At 44.5% G+C, this 16,786-nt stretch overlaps 2 protein-coding genes across 4 annotated transcripts in view; one reads left to right on the top strand and one right to left on the bottom strand.

Moving 5' to 3' along the window:
- Positions 1-16,786, top strand: part of SYN2 (synapsin II) — a 228,848-nt gene that overhangs the window by 170,117 nt on the left and 41,945 nt on the right. For all 3 annotated transcript variants that reach the window (XM_077116514.1, XM_077116516.1, XM_077116517.1), the window contains exons 2-5: positions 148-205; positions 1,421-1,512; positions 3,610-3,766; positions 8,634-8,723. In XM_077116514.1, the coding sequence (XP_076972629.1) occupies positions 148-205; positions 1,421-1,512; positions 3,610-3,766; positions 8,634-8,723 (397 nt within the window). The remainder of the gene's footprint in view (positions 1-147; positions 206-1,420; positions 1,513-3,609; positions 3,767-8,633; positions 8,724-16,786) is intronic.
- On the bottom strand, positions 10,703-16,558 carry TIMP4 (TIMP metallopeptidase inhibitor 4). The gene is made up of 5 exons (XM_077116518.1): positions 16,353-16,558; positions 15,125-15,222; positions 14,595-14,709; positions 11,832-11,956; positions 10,703-11,151 (listed from the first exon to the last, which is right to left on the bottom strand). Exons 1-5 carry the CDS (start codon positions 16,489-16,491, stop codon positions 10,954-10,956), a joined length of 675 nt encoding a protein of 224 aa, XP_076972633.1. The 5' UTR covers positions 16,492-16,558; the 3' UTR covers positions 10,703-10,953.

The following is a 16,786-nucleotide window of genomic DNA, read 5'->3' as shown; positions in this document are numbered from 1 at the left end:
ATCAAATAATAGACATAAAGTCAGAAACTAGATCTCTTGACTCTCATTTTGGGATTCTGTCTGCTGTAATCCTCTTTATGATAGTAAATCTCTGAACTAGAAACTTGTACAAAACTAATTTACGTGTTTCTTTTTTCTTTTCTCTAGGGCCAAGAGCTTTCGGGGCAAAAAAGTCCTTGGAGATTATGATATCAAAGTAGAACAGGTAATCAGCCTGAAGCCCAGAGTTGCGTCTGTGTCATCACTGTTCCCTCTTGGCATTCCAGAGTGAACCATCCAATTCTGCCGAGTAGAATAGTGCCCATCACTGAGTTCTGGGGTATCCACCTCCTCTCCCCTACCCTGTCCCCAGGGCTTTTCTCTTTGTGAGGGATGGTGCTTTAAAAGGCTGCATCTTTTAATTTCCCCAATTCCTTTTACATGATTCTGGGGTCTATAGAGAGCAAAAAGTGTGACTCTTGGGGCCCTCTTGCAGTCCACAGTTCCCAAGCTGAGGAAAATCTTAAATATCTTCCTAGGACATTGGCCAGCCTCCATACTGTTGGTATAGTAAGATGTTTTCCTGGGAGCACATGACTGCCATTCAGGTGTGCTGACTCCAGTGGTACCTAACCTGGGCCCTAAGGCTGTATTGCAGGGGATCCAAGAAAAGAACCATCTTGTTCTAATGCAGTATAGTCCTGATAGGGTGAGATGGCCTGGTTTTTATCTTTCTCTATCCCTTGCTTCATAATAAATGGATGAGTAAGTCCATTTAAGGTTGAGGGGTTCCAGTTTAAACAATGCATGTATTTTCTAGGTAACAATAAGAATTACTTGTTATTCATTATACAGTGTGCTATGATTTACAAAGTACTTTCCTATTATTACATTCAGTTCTTAAAACAACTTGTCAGATAAGAAGGGTGGATAAAAATTATTTCCATTTTTTAGATGGGGGAAATGGAAACCCAGAGAGGACAGGTAACTTGCTTTATGTCTTATGCAGCTAACTGGGGACAGAGAAGAACTGAAACCAGGTGCCTAAACTAAAACCTAGTGCTTTTATGTTGAAACTGATACAGGGGATTTTGCCCTGGTGAGCTTTCATGCTCTATAGAGAGACAGATCGAAGGATGCTGATCAGGAGTCAAAAGACTTGAGATTTGCTCCTATCTCTGCCAATGATAAAGGTTCATTTGTCCAGAAATGTCACTCACCTGCTCTGAGACTCCGTTTTCTCCTTTGGTAAATGGGGATAATTATCTCTATCTTATCCACCTCATAAGGTTGCTATAAGAATTAGATGATATCAGTTCCTGAAAATGCTTTGAAAACTAAATGAATGTTTGGTGGTGGGGCTGCTGCGGCTGCTGCTGTCGTGTTGTGGAGGATTGCCAAGGTTAGAACCACGATCTTATTCCCCTCCTGTTTTCTCCAGGCAGAGTTTTCAGAGCTCAACCTGGTGGCCCATGCGGATGGGACCTACGCTGTGGATATGCAGGTGCTCCGGAATGGCACGAAGGTTGTCCGGTAAGGCCCTTTTTGTCAGCAGGGTCAAGGTCACTGTCTCCAGAGTTATTGCCTCTGGTTTGAGGAGGTGGTTTCAAAGTCGAGCGTGGAATGAGAGAGCAGAGCTATGTATGGTGTATGTACTGATGTGTGCTAAGTGGAAACAGTAAAGGTAGATAGAGAAAAACAGTTCCCGACCTTGGGGAGCTCTTAGTCCAACAGCAAAGAAAGCCAACCTTAAGCTTCACAGACTCAATTAGAGGTAATTGGATTCCCACCAAAAGGGTTCTAGAACTCCTGATGCCCTTCAGCCATTGCACCTCTGTGCTTTTATTTCTGCATAAATTTCCTTTGGAAAACAGGAGGCCATGCTTTAAAAAAAAAATTGAAAACCTCTTCTAGTTTGCTCTACCATTTCACAGTTGATTTGCTCAGATTCACCTAGTGAGTTCATAACAGTGCCCTGTGTTCTGTCTAAGTTCTCTTGGCTCCCAGACCTATGTTCTGTCTATATTCCTCATCCCTGGGAATCATAAGGTTGATAAGGAAGCCAAGGGTTGGAAGGGACATTGTAGGTGAAAGAAAATTATCAGTTTTGAGCTCTTATAGATGTGCTAAAATGTAATACAACTGTTCTGTAAGGGAGGTGATGAGACTTACAGATGTGATTCAGGCGTTCACCATGGCTTCTGGTTTTCAGACAACAGAGTCTTGCTTCAGGATGGTATCAGTGGACAGGAATGGGAGGACTGGGAATGTCTGGAAGCTAAGAAAAGGAAGTGTGAGCCCTTACATCCTAGAGACTAAGAAGGAAGATAATAAAGAGGTTCAGCCAGGTGGGGAGTGAGCTGAGGGAGATCCTACAAGAGGAGGAGGATGAGTTCCTCTATCTGCAGGCAGAGAATCATGGAGATGCTCACACACAAGCAGGTGGTGACAGCAAGGTCCAGTTGCAGGGTGCCTGGAGGGAATAAGGCAGGCCTTTCTAGGTTTTGATGTGGGAACTCAGGAGCCAGCCACAAGTCTAGAACGCAATTCGTTAAACTGAGATATAGGGTATTAGAGTATAATCTCAGGAATATAGCTGTCGCCAGTTTCCCAGAACTGAAGTCAGATGCCCTGCTGACTTTGTGCTAAGTCCCCAAGTGACTGAGAAGGGCTCCTTCAACACCCACTTTGAAAGACTGATCTTCAAGCCTGGGGTAGGGCTGGGTATGTAGGTGGAGTTGGATGAGTGCCTGGGCAAAGAACCAGCTAGGTCATTGCACAGGGTGTGAAATTGCTAAACCCTAGAGCCTTGGGAACAGAGGCTACCACAGCACTGACTCTCTGGGAAGGTGGGGTTCCTCTGAAGTTGAGGCACAAAGACAGGAGCCCTGGTCCTGTGAAGCAGCTGCAGGGACCTTTGCTGGCTGGTGGTGAATGCAGGGAGATTTCCCACATATGGGAACATTCTGTACTCAGTATTTCCTGTAGCCATTGCTCAACCTCAGTTGTGCGAAAAATATTTGCACCCCTCCCTAGCGTCCGCTTTGGAAGAATAACATTGGGAAGTCTGGAATCTGTTCTCAGTCAGCCTGGCTCCTTGCTCTCCTAGGGGCCTGATGAGGGCATTGCCTATTTTAAGGATCATCTTTAAGGAGTCAGCACAGGACACTGAGATCAGGAATCTCTGTGGCAGTACAGTGAAGTCAGCCAAGTCTTTGAAATCTGCTGGGAACTACTTTGAGCACCAACTCTGGAACTGCAAGGAGGTACAGGCTCTCATACTGCCCCATTAGGACAGGGAAAATTCTTTTCACTTAAGACTTGAGAACTGTTTCTCCCTTCTTGAGTGTATTTGTACCTTAGAGAAAAAGACAATGCTTAACCCTAAGGAATGAAGGAGTTTCAGAAATCTGTTTTTCACATCTACTTGAGAAAGTGCAGTCTGGCCATAGTACTTCATTTCCCAGTCCATGAAGGAATACCAATAAGATGAGTTGTTTGGGCTCGGTGGTCTTTAAGACCCCTTCTCTATCTTGGACTTTGGAAATGGGAGACAAGTTGATGTATGCAGCTTGAAGTATGATATATGGCCTGAGGTTAATCACAAACCTACCTCCAAATTCTTACCAGGTCCTTCCGGCCAGATTTTGTCCTCATCCGCCAGCATGCATTCGGCATGGCAGAGAATGAGGACTTCCGCCACCTCATCATTGGCATGCAGTATGCAGGCCTCCCCAGCATTAATTCACTGGAATCCATTTACAACTTTTGTGACAAGCCTTGGGTGGTAAGTAAGTCCCTTCTTTCCTCCAAGTAAAAGACCCTGCATCTCCCAGTCCTCTAAGAGGATCACTGATTCAGTGGTAATCAAGATACAGACGGCACCAGCTGAGAGGATCTGAGAGGAGTGCCAGCTGGGACCTGGTTAGATTATGATAGCACAACCGCATGTTATCATGTGTCACAGCTGGGAAGACTTTACTGTAGCATGGGCCTTTGGCTTCACAAAAAAGTCATATAAAGGTTCTCTGAAGGATCCCTTACAGGTCTGTAAGTTCTGCCTTCATCCATGTGTTGCAATGATAAAAAATGCTGCTTCTTGCCTCTTAGAATGAGGACTATTGGAAGGGCTATTGGAAGGGCCCAAGGCTAGTGAGGAGCAGGGGTCCAGCTCAGAGGGATGTTAGTGACAGAGCCCTACTATGTGCTTCAGCAACCTTAAAATGAGATTTTATCTACATATGTCTATGCATAAGACACCTATATGAGCTGGAAGTGAGTGTAGTGATCATCAGATCTTCCTCCTCCATACAAGATATGAAAAAGAAAAGGAAAGTAATAGGTATTAAAGTGCTTACTATAGGGTGCCAGTTTCTGAGATTTTCCTACATTAACTTCATTTACTCCCCACAATAACCTTACAAGGAAGATATTATCATTATTTTACAGAGAGATGAGACCCAAAAAGGATTAAGAAACTTGCCAAATTTACAGACCCAGGATTTCTCTAGATCACACTGCCTCTCATCTGGAATGGCTTACTGTATAAGGAAGAAGATGGTCTGGTTCTCTGTTCCTTTTCCAATCTGGAAATCTCTGAGGAGTAGAAACTTTCAGGGGAAGAGATGAGTGAGACTGGGGGAAGGGGAGAGTAACCTCTGATGGCTACTGGCGTACTCTGTCCTCTCCTCTGACAGCTGCAGAGGTCCAGCTCCTCTAACTGTCACTCCGTGCTGGCCCTCTGAAGGAAATGCCTGCCCTAATCATATCCTCCTCATCTTGTTTTGCAAAAATCAAATGTTAGTTCTCAAACTACTGGCTTGCCAAGCTTCACAACATTGATGGCTAACTGTGAAGTTCCTGGACCCCAAGCTTCTCTACCACTTAGGAGCTGGAGGGAGTATTTTTTAACCAAATGGATTCATCTACTTTGATCTTGATCATTTTTTTTTCACACTTGAACTAACAGCTTTCTTTTTCCCTTAGAAGCCAGTAAAACCTTACAGTGTAAGAGAAAGATCATGGGCAAGGAGTCAGAAGATCTGGGAGCTGCTTCCATTAAGGAGGGAGGGTTGGGTTCCAGAGCTTCACTTGTTCAGCCTTTATCTCTGTGTGGCCTGAGACACCTGGACCCCTACAGTTCCCCAGAAACAAAGCTAGAAGAGTTGTGTGATTTGAGTGTGTTGCTAATCAAAGAAGAGCATATGTGAGGCCTTTGCCAAGTTCTTTTCTAAGAATCTTCCCTATCTCCTTAGTAATATGACCTTCCCTACTGCACATATGCCCTACCTCCCCTCCCCTCCATAGTCTGTTAGAATTTGGCTCCTTTGTAGACACACAGCTACTATTACCAGCTTTTTCTGAGTGATTTCACTACTTAATAGCCCAATGACTATACCTCTCTTTGCCTTCATTTCTTTGTCTATAAACTGGGAATAACAGTTGTACCTGCCACTCTCCCAAGACCTTCAGAGCATGCTATATCTACCACCAGTTTGCCAGCCTGGTTAAGTCCCCTAGTATCTGGGATCTCAAAGAAACCAGTTCTCTGATTTCTGTTCATGAACTGTGCCTGAGGCCAGGGAGGGGAGGATCAGGCAGAGCCTGTGTCTAGAGCTTTGCCACTCCTGAGACCTGGTGAGAGTTCACATTCTCGCTTATTCACAATCCCAGCATTGCCTTTGTCATTACGTGAAAGCAGTAGGCTCCCCGAACACCCAGTTCTCCCTTCAGTGTCACTAAGCGGTTACCACACTAACGGATTTTTACATATTGTTCTCTGCCTATTCATGGGAATGTACGGAATTGTTGACAATGAGAGGTGGGTTCCTCTGAGGTGATGGCTTTGGTGCATGTTTTCTAAATTTCTACACTGTGGCTGCTTGTGGTGTGAGAAGAGGCCTCAGTTGGGTTGGAAAACCTTGCATTACTCTGTCTCTGAGCACATCTGGCTATCTCTGAAATTGGTCAAAGCAGGTACACTAGGAATTTTGGAGGCAGAAATCAACTGTCAATGAAAGTGGCATTCAGAGAACAAAGACCATCACCGCCCCTTATTGCTATATATTGATCTGAAATTCCACTATTACTGTCACTCTTTCTGATTCTTTTGGAGACAGATGCACCAGAGTTGAATTAAAGCATTTATTCCCAGGAGGGGTAAGGACAACATTACTCAAACTGATCTTGAAATCCTGTATCTTCCAAGGAGTCTTTTCTGAATCAGTGGATAGGTGATTATAATGAACATAGATTCCTCCTATTCATTGCCAACACTACTGTAGGCTCCCAAATTAATTTGTTTGTCTATGCATTGAGGAGCTAGTCCTTATCTGATACTATATTTATTTAATTGGTGACTGTGTACCTGTGACTTAGATAATAAATTTCCAGGGTGGCAGGGTTTGGAGGCCTAGCTCAGTCCCTTGAGAAGGCAGGGACTGCTGGAGATCAAGTAGAGGTGGGCGGGTTGAGCTCCCATGGACCTAGCTGGCACCTGGGAGCTAGCTGCCATTTGGGGCTTGGCTGTCCCAGGGCTCTGGGAGTCAGCCGTGGGCCTTTCTGGCATCTGTGTATTGTCTGTGTAACTCTCCCACACAATAGGAAGATAGAACCCCACATGCCTTGGTGCCATGCCAGAGCGTGGGCTACAGCAGGACAGAGATTGTTAGGCAGATCTGGCAACAGCACTCTGTGAATGCTGAAGAACCTTGAAAGGTTAGGCAGGTATCCAGAGGCAGAGCACGAGTCCAGCCAGGCCAAGGTGGGCAAGCTGGACTTAAGGGTCAGATGAAGTGGTGGGGAGAATCGAAGAAGGCAGGGAAGGTCTGAGGGGTTGGTCTAGACAGTGAAGTAAGTTGAAGAACCAAAGAATGGCAAGGACAGCCAATACAATAGAGAATGCACTGGAGAAGGAGAAAAAAACACCTGAGTACTGTCCCAACCTAGTTATAATCCATATGTGATCTGGGAGCCTTTTCCATGCTTCTCTGGCCTCGGTCTCCTCACTGTAAAATTTGAGTGCTAGTCTAGAGATTTTCTAAAGTCTCTTTCAACAATAAAATCTTAGGGGCCTGAGAGTCCATGAATCATAGGTTCAGTCCTAGAGGAGACCTTAGAGGTCTAGGGTCACTAACTGTGTCACTAAAGGGAGTGGCTCAAAATCCTAGTGTTTTCCAGTGTTACAAAAATAACAAAATTATATCTTTACTTACAAAAAGAATCACAACAAATGATCACAAACTGCAGTTTGATAATGGAGTTTGGGAGGAAGTAAAAAAAAAAAAAGGATGTTCTTTGTGGTATAAATGTTGAGGAGCCAATCAAGTTCAACCTCCCCATTTTGTAAATGAAGAAAACAAGGTCTGGCTAGGGGAAATTATTTGCCCAAAGACCCCTAACAAGTTAGAAGCAAAACAAGAAGCAGAAGATTTCAGTTTTCTAACAACCCAGTTCTGAGTTTTTACCATTCCAATCCCCTATCTCAGCATTAACAGTTCATGTGCTAATGTCCCTTACAAAGAATAGGACATGAGCCTTTGAAAACTGTTTGAGCTTTCCTTTCTCTAATAAATGGAAGGTGGGTTTGGTCTGGCAACTTTCCTTCTAGCTGTTTCAGATTTAGGCGACTTAAAGTGTGGACCAATACAGTAGCTCTAGAGAGAAGATGCCTCCAGCTTCCCCGAGCACCAGGAATGGGTATATGGGTGTGTTTGTGAATGGATTGGGCCAGAAAGTCCTAGGAGTTTTCCTGTGGGAGGAGCATGGCCTCTGCAGACACTAACAGGCAGCTACTTGAAGGAGTAGAGAGAGTTAGGGATTGGGAACAAAAGTACTTGGTGATGAATTGGTTCGATTACTGTTGATGTTGGATAAATGACCTCTCTAGGCCTCAGTTTCTCCACTTTTAAAATGTGAATCGGAGGAGGGGGAGTGGCACACAGAAGATATTTTCAAAGGCTTTTAACCCTGACACGGTGGGAATGCATACTTCACCTCTTCTCCATGGAGCTGTTCCAATTTCTTATAGGTGAAGGGTGCAGTGAGTTCAGTCCTTACTAAGTCCCAGATATACAGGGTCTGTCTATCCTGCATTCCATAACCATCTAAATCTTCCTGAAGAACAGCTCTTCCATTCGTGACACTCCCTACTTAAATTCTGATGACCCCATTCTGCCACAGAAAAAAGTTACTATCCTTTTGCCTGGCATTTGTGCTTCCATAGCTTGGACTAATTTTACTTAATCTTATTCAGCTTCATCTCTTGCCATTTCTCATAGACGCAAGTGCTTAGAGTTAAAGAGACCCAAATTTCAATCCCAGTGTCACTTCTTTACAGTTCTGTGACTTTAGGCAAGTTACTTACCTTCTGTAAGCTTCATGTGTAAAATAAAGATAATAAAGTACCTTGTTCATCAATTTGATATGAGGATTGAATGATACACCAGTAAAATTGAGTAAGTACTCAAGAATGTTAGTTTACTCTTCCTTCCCCAACTAAGCCTTGAAGATAGAGATTGTACACCCCTTTTATCTCCTCAAAGTGCTCAGCAGAGAAAAATACTCAATAAATATTTGTTTGTTGGATTGATATTTTGTCTGTCAGTTCCATATGTTGTCTTAGAAAAGTTGAAACGTTTGCTTCTCCTTTGCAGTTTGCCCAGCTGGTGGCCATCTACAAGACACTGGGAGGAGAAAAGTTCCCACTAATTGAACAAACATACTATCCCAACCACAAAGAGATGGTAGGTGGTTGAGTGGGTCCATTGGTCTCTCTGTTGTTTCACTCTGAGCTTAGCTGCAGTGACTATGGGAATCTGATGAGGACCTCAGCATCTCAACCCTGAAGACTCTGTTGAGATTGGACTGTGGAGCCGCTTTGTAAGCTTAAGTGGCTGGATTTCAGCTGATAACCCCTTGTCTTCCAAATCTGGAGACAGAATAGGGAAAAGTGGAAACAAAGGCAGGTTACCAAGCAGAGAGAATAAAAAACCCATGGAACAACAATCAGAAGATACCTTTGTTTCGGGCTCTAGTACTCCCTCTGTCATGTGTCATTGGATAAGTTATATTCCTTCACTGTGTATTAGTTTCCCAATAAGAGAGTCAAGTCAGCATGATTCTCACCAATCAAGGTAGGTAGTATGGTGCTAACAAAATTTAAGCGAGATGCTTTAAGCAAGTGCCCACTAGAAAAGTACAAAGCATTCATTGGATGTAAGGTGGTGTTCTTCTTATTTTTTACCAGGTTTTTCCAGTCTCTTGATTTTCTCAGAATTGTGAGAATGCTGAGATTAACCCTGTGCCTTCCTTGAGGCCATCCTCAGATGTCAGAGGGGCAGAGAAATGGAGTGGTTACTTGATAAGGAGACTATTGCTAATTTTTTTTCTCCAAAGCAACCTAGGACTCATACCCCCTTCTTCCTGTGCCCACATCCTCAGCTCCATGCCTATGCAGCCAGTTGGTGATCCTGCTTAACCCTCCAATGGAGACTCTGTCATAGCATTCCAAATATTGTACTCTGGAACACAGATCATGTTTTTCCACCTCCCGCTCCCTTCTCCAAAAGGGATCTCTGTTTGCACCATTTCTGTGAATCAAGAGCCTTCTGGTTTTGTGCATTGTGCATGACCCTGTTCATCAGAAAACCACAGATAGAACCTTGGTCTTTCAAAGAAACATCTTCTTCATCTTTGCCAGAGTTTCCAGAGGAAGAGGCTCTGGAATTTTAAGCCCCTGTCACGAGGCCAACATAAGGACTTTCCTTTTCAAAGCAGGCCAGGGAGCCCTGCAGAGAATAAGGAGCCCTGAGGAGCCTGTGCTTAGAGATCTCAGGGAGACCAGGTTACAGTGGTAAGGGTCTGAGCTGTAGGGTAGAGGAGCTCTCTGGAGGGTCAAACCTAGTTTTTCTCCACTGTACCATTTAGAAAGGACTGGTCACTGAAACAGATTACAACAATTACAAAGACCATCCTATTTCCCAAAGGGCCTTTGTATTAGTTCTCACCTGCCCCCCATCCTGTAATTTTCCCTTAAGAGAGGACCTCTTATGATCTCTCTGAAGTGTCAAAAATTGATGAAGGGGAAATTTCATTTCTACAAGGAAAATACTTTTTTGGATTAAAAAAGCTCTGAAATGGGAACGAAAACCTTAATCTAGTAGAGAAGGACCATCTAAAAGTTGCAGAAGGAAAACCTTATGAACATCAGTTGAGGGCACGGGGGATAGTTAACCTGGACAGAAAATACCTAAGTCTATTCTTGTCCGGAGAAGTGTGCTAATTGGGTTAGACTTTCTAGCAGGAATGGTGTAGAGGGATTCCGGCACGGGGAGAGAAGTTAGACCCTTCTATATCTCATACTGAGTGACTCTGTATCTCCCTAGACTCTTCTCCAAACAGATGGAAGTATTTCAGAGGATAAGAATGAGTTGAGGCAGGAGAGGTAGAGACATACAGCCATGGTATGCTAATCTTTCATTCCCCCCAAATCAGTCTATTTTTGATACTGTCAGCCCATCCTCTGATTTTATATATCACAAGGTTACACCTTCTCATGTGTATTATAGTCACCACTTCTCCCCTATCCTATTAGTTAAGACAAAGGAAAACACAATTTCCTGGGGAGAAAAAGAAATAGTTCTGGCTGTGGCAAATAAACTGAGCCAGGATCAAGGCAAAATTCTAAGTGATAGGTATAAGTTAGACTAATGGGGTTTAGGAAACAAAGAAGAAGGGCTGATGGCAGGACAGAAATGTTACACTACCTTCCTTAACCCTTGACAGGTTCTGGGCTGGGGTTTTAAACATAAGCTGTGACTTTTCCCATCACTGCCCTAACTCTGGCTAGCTGTCCAGTTCATACTTCTCATTTGCTGGCAACAGTAAGGCAGGCGGTGATGGCCAGAACTCTGCAGGGAAGAACTAGCTTGGTCTTCAGGACTCTTGAAGGGATGTGATGGTCACTGGTCCCTATTAGGGCAGGATAATGTCAACAAACTCTTTCCTGAGGGGCAGGTGACCCCGGTACCAGCTGCAGGTGCCATCAACATGCTTCATGCAGACATAATGCTGGGCCTGGTACCCGTAGAGCTTCCGCTCCAACAGCCAGTCTGTCCAGAGGCACTCGTTGGGGGCCGAGATGGTACAGGGCACTGTGTAGCAGGTGGTGATCTAGAGTCATGGCCACACAACATCACAATGAGAAGGATACCTCCACTTGCAAGGATTTCTTTCATTATTGCCTTCCAGACTCCTTCTATACATCCTTACAGCCCATATCAAATGCATCCCCACCTTATGAAACCTTCCTCAGTCCCCAGGATTCCTACGCTTTTTCCTTCCACAGTGTTCCCCACTAAAATATTGCCTCTCTAATGGCATCTTTGGAGTTAAGCAGACCCTAGAGTCTTTAATCTACCACTGACCTTGAACAAATTACTTCAGTTTCCAGAGCTTTAATTTCTTCACCATGAAATGGAAATCTTATTTCATCATAAGTTTGTTATAAAGACTAAATTAAATTTTTTTATAAAGTGACCATTTTAGGGCCTGGCAAAGAGCACGTGCTCTTTAAATGGCAGCTGTGTTACTTTTATCTCAGTCTGCCTTATATGATGGCCTTCCCAGCCAAAATTTAAGTACTTTGAGATCAGAGACTCTGAACCATCTTGCTTTCTCATCCCAAACTTTGTATAGTGCCTGGTCCATGACAGATCTCAAGTAGATGTACAGTGAATGATTGAATGCATGCACACATGAAGGAATGCATGTTGGGTGAGGCTGCAAGGTTCATGATACCTCCACTGCATCCCACCACCAGCAAAATGCCTTGGAAATAAACAATCCCTTACCTGACAGCCACAGTTCAGATGGTAGTGATGATTTAGACTTTCCCTCTGCAACAAGGATAGGTTCTCCCAGGGCTCAATGTAGTTGCACAGATGGACAAAGATTTTTCCATCATTAAGGATCTGACCTTTGGTGGGAGATGGAAGAGAGCCACGTAAGAGGTTTAGTCTGATCCTGGAGTTCCTGGGGCCCAGGTCCATGAAGAGCCCAGAATTGCAACCTCTCCAATGGTTTTTTGGTAGCAATGGTGTCATGGGGCTCAGAAGGGACCACACAAACCACTACAATTTTAATATCGAGGAGAGTAACAGATTATGCTTGTTCAAGAGAAAGTTGGGGAATCTGGCATTCAGACCAAATCCAAGTCCTTTTCCTTTAGCCTGGCACAGAGAAGAGCATGGGCTTGGAAGTCAGGCTCTGGGTGGGACCACCTTCTTTTCTATCATTTACTATCTGTGTGACCTTCAGAAGTCACATAACCTCTCAACTGGAAGGTAAAAATTATAAGGTTGTTGTGAGGATTGAATGAGAAAATGTCTGTTAAGTTCTGTGCACAGTTCTAGACAATGTTTAATGCATAATAGGCCCCTTCTTTCCAACCCTTCCCAGTATCTACACAGGTCAATCTCCTGCCCTGTGGATTCCTATCTTGGTATCTTTCTCCTTCCCTATAGAAATTCCCCCCTTCCTTACTTACCAAACTTATTCCTGTCCTTCAAGGACCACCTTGTCCTCAAAGCCATTCCTGACCACTGTAGACCATAGCTCTCTTAGAACTTTAGTAGCTCCATCATTTACTCACTGAGCAACTATTATGACCTGGTACCAGGAATACAGAAATAAATGTGACATGATCTCTGACCCCAGGAACTTAAAAACTAGTATAATAGATAAGTCAGCAAAAATTACACTATTTATGTCATTACATACAAGATCTAGTATTAAGAACAATGGAAAGTGCAATTACCTCCATCTATTAAAGGGGTGGTGGGCAAGGAAGGTGTCAAAGAGAAGATGATGTTTGAGTTGGGCCTTGAAGGGATGAGTTAGTTCATCTGCCAGACAAGTTGGAGAAAAGGACTTCTGGGTATTAAGACTCTCTTATACAGAAGCAGAAGAGGAGAGACGAGCAGAACACTATGTAAACTGCATATAGTTTAGCTTAGATCTGGGGAAAGAGAGGGTATGGAAACTGTCACTGACAAGTAGAAGGAGATAAAGAGGTCAAGAGTATTCAGGTTACCTCGGATAAAGGAGCTTGTGCTTTCTCCTGAAGGGCATGGACACCACTGATGATTTTTCAGTAGGCTTGTGCTTTGTTACTTATACCCCCACTCCCAACTGCTGATAGACCTTGACCTTTTATAGGGCAGAGACCATGTCTCCTGTTTCCCTGATATACTTCAGTGCTTTGCAGAGGACTAGACACCCAGAGGGTAGGTACTTTGAAAGGAGGCAGGGTAACAGAGATTGGAGAGGCCTGGTTGACCAGTTCTAGGAACTGAGGGTTCAGTGGCAGTGTGCCCTGCCTCTGTCTCTTCTATCCAGAAGCTCTCTAGGTTAGCACCGTTCCACATCCTTAGACTGAGGACCCTTTACCATTCTGGCCTCTGATGCCTATGACCTCCCAAAAGCCATGTCTAGACTTTGAACTCTTTGAAGACTGAGAGTTATTACTGAATCTTCACTCTCTTGCCCAAGGCCTAGCATCAAGTAGGTACTCATTATTACTGAATGGATGAATAGATGGTGAAATTTCTCCACTGTTCTCCCAATGCTATGCTATTTCTTTCTTCTCTCTCTCTTTTTAAATCTTTCCAACCTTTAGGGTCAGTTTAGAATTCACTTACACAGTGGAATCTTCCCTAATCATTCATTCACAACCACACAAATAATTCCTTTCACTGAACTCTAGATAATTTGGTGTTGCATTCATTCACCTATGGAATCATATTCTTACACGTGGTTATATAGCTCTTTAACTACTCTAGCTAACTGGTACAATATGGAGGAGACCTGTCTTGACCCAAGTTCATGGAGATAGAACCGTGGTAGACTAAAGGCCCCTATCTGGAGCTGTGTTTTCCTGTACCCCCAGAGTAGGTCCTGGGGGTGAGTTAAACACACACACTATGAACCAGGACTTGATGTGGCTATCCAAAGCTAACAGCCTCACAGGCTCACAAATACAATCCTCATTTACTCTGTGAAACTAAGGCCTGTTGTGTCTGGTTCTGGATCCCCTGCTAAGAGAGGAACAGGGATAGGCTGTAGGCATTTGAGAAGGTGGTGAGGGTGGGAAGGAATCTGGGAACAATGGCTCACAGAAAGAGTTCATCTTGAGAAAAAGCAGACCTAGAGCAAGAGTGCACATGGCTATTGCCTGCAGATCTCTAAAGGGCCATCATGGGGCAAGGGAAAGAACTGAACCCATCAAGAGCAGTCTCAGAGGGAAGAATTTTTGTCAAGATACCGTAAAAATGGACAGCAATCAAAACTGTGAAAATGGAACCAGTTGCACTAGCTAGAAAAGCAAACTATCTTAAAATATTGAAGCAGTGGCCTCAGTCACTTTAGTGAGGACTTATCTATTGAAAGGGGGGTTACCAACGTTCCTCCCAACTCAAAGGATGCCCCACAGCCAGAAACCTGCCTCTCTTTTTTATGCCTAAGCAAGTGCTCTAGGCCTAGCCTGCTGCTCAGGGAAGGTCTCTGCCTTCATCAGGACAGAATCTACCAAGCCCAGTGGCTGGTCTTCAACTTACCAGTCAAGAGATACTGTTTCTGGCTGTTGGCTTCTAGTTTCACACCACAGAGAGAAGAATCAAAGGGTGTATAGATATACTGAACATCCTTGATTTTCTCAAACCCTTTAAACATCTGAAAGGCAATTACCAAAAAAAAAAAGGAATATTGAGTCAGTACATGTATTTTATACATTTATAAACAAAAATTTCTCATTTCTCCGTCTAAAAAATTAAGCAAAAGGCTGGTTCAGGATTTGGTGTACACAGATGGTCCAGCGGGTTCATTTTGCTCTGAAAAAATCTAAACCTTGGGTTTTCCCACCGAGGGGGAAGTACCTCCCAGGGCCCCAATGCACAGACACTGAGACCTCGTCCAACATTGCCAATTGAGTTTTGTGGACCCTGCCCCCACATCACATCTACTTCTACTTCAGCATCTATACTGAGGCAGATGGCTTGAAACCTACCAGCCCCACCTCTCCCAGAACACAGACCACACTCCCTCCAACTGTCCAAGGGGGTAAATGCCTTGACCTGTCCCCATGTACCTTTATCTGTTTGATTTCATACCGGATCATTTTTTGGGTGTCAGCAGGGTCTACACTGGCAGGAACTACCTTCTCACTAGAGATTTTGGCCCGGATCACTGCATAGGAAGAGAAAAGAAGGAATTTGCAACAATCTGTGGGAGCAGTCCATCTAGGATCTGGATGATTATGGGCCCAAAGGATTTTGTAGGAAAACTATTGGATTAGATGGCATTGGGTAATGAGGAGAAGGGATGTATGAAGCTCTTCCTCTGCAATGGTTGCTCCTACTAGGAGTCCTACAACCTCTTCGCTTTTCTACCTTTCTGAGCCCATTTGTTTTGAGAGCTCTGGGTTGCAGTAGGTGGAGGTAGGAGTAAGGTTAGAGGGAGGATGAGTCCCTTGAGGACTTTAAATGTGCAATTCATCTATTGATGTAGCCCAAGGCTTTAACCAGAGCCTGCTCAGATTTTATATTAGTAAATGTTTATTGAATTAGTAAAATGTTCTGACTCTGCACTGAGGCAGTCCATTTCTCAGACTTAGTAAAAAGCTGTTTATAAAGTACCTCCTCTGTGTTTGGCCTGGCTAGGCCCGTAGATGTGATTTAAATGGGGTCCCTATCCTACATAACTCTTTGTCTAGTGGAGACCACACTTATATAGAATGACAGCATAGTATAGTAAGATCATAGAGATGTTAGAAGGGCTGTGAGAGCACCAAGTAGGTAATTGGGAGGAAGCCTTGAGAGAAGAGGGAATATCTGAGTTAAGCTTTGAAGGATGAGTAGGAGTTTGCCAGGAATTTAAGGGTGTGAGGAAAACGCATTCCAGACAACAGGAAGAGAAAGGGCAAAAGGTGTGTGTTGGAGTGGGGGCATGGTGGCAACCAAAGTTACAGGTCTGGACACAGAAACAGAGTGTTTAAAAGGCAAGCTGCACCTCTACCCTACCTGCCTCCACCTCCATCTTGTCATTCAGAGTAATCACTGAATGGTGACAATTCTTTTCAATGACACTATGATTGCACTATGGCCAAAGAAGGGAGTTACTATGAGTCTTTATTTCCTTACAAACCAGCCAGGCTTGGTGCTTTCAAGGTTGCTCTGGCACCCGGCCCTTCCCAACCCATCAGCAGCTCGAGGCAACCAGTATGGGATTTGAACTCCTTCTTTTCCCTCTAGACCACAGCTTGGACCCATACCAACCCCCACCCTATCCCCTTACCCCTCTCGGGCCTCCTGACTTACCCAGCGCAGAGTGGCAGATGTGCTGCTGGGGGTGTGCAGGGGCACAGCTGCACGCCTCACCCAGCCCTGGGGGCCGCAGCAGAACCAGCAACCGCAGCAACAGCGCCCAGCCCGGCGCGGTCTGTGGACCTTGGTGCATGACACCGTAAATGAGCCTCTGGGGATTGTCAGATCAGACAACCCCTCCAAGTCCCCTTCTGAACGTTGTGCCCCTCACCCCAGGCTTTATGGAGTGGCCTTAGGGCCAATCCCGCCCGGATGGACTCCGCCTGCTCCTGGCTCTAGGCCACTTGCAGCTGCAGGACCTGAGGTCCTCCTGACAGGCAGGCTCAGAAAGATGAAGAGGGAAGCCAGGAGAGAGGACCGTGGCCTCTATTTCCCTGTCTGAGCAATTAAGCCATCTGATTCCAGAAAGGCAGGCACAGAGAGAGGGA

Source organism: Tamandua tetradactyla, chromosome 9 (assembly GCF_023851605.1).
Source record: "Tamandua tetradactyla isolate mTamTet1 chromosome 9, mTamTet1.pri, whole genome shotgun sequence".
Taxonomy (NCBI): domain Eukaryota; kingdom Metazoa; phylum Chordata; class Mammalia; order Pilosa; family Myrmecophagidae; genus Tamandua; species Tamandua tetradactyla.
The sequence above is the reverse complement of the archived record's forward strand: the minus strand, read 5'-3'. Positions and strand labels throughout refer to the sequence as shown.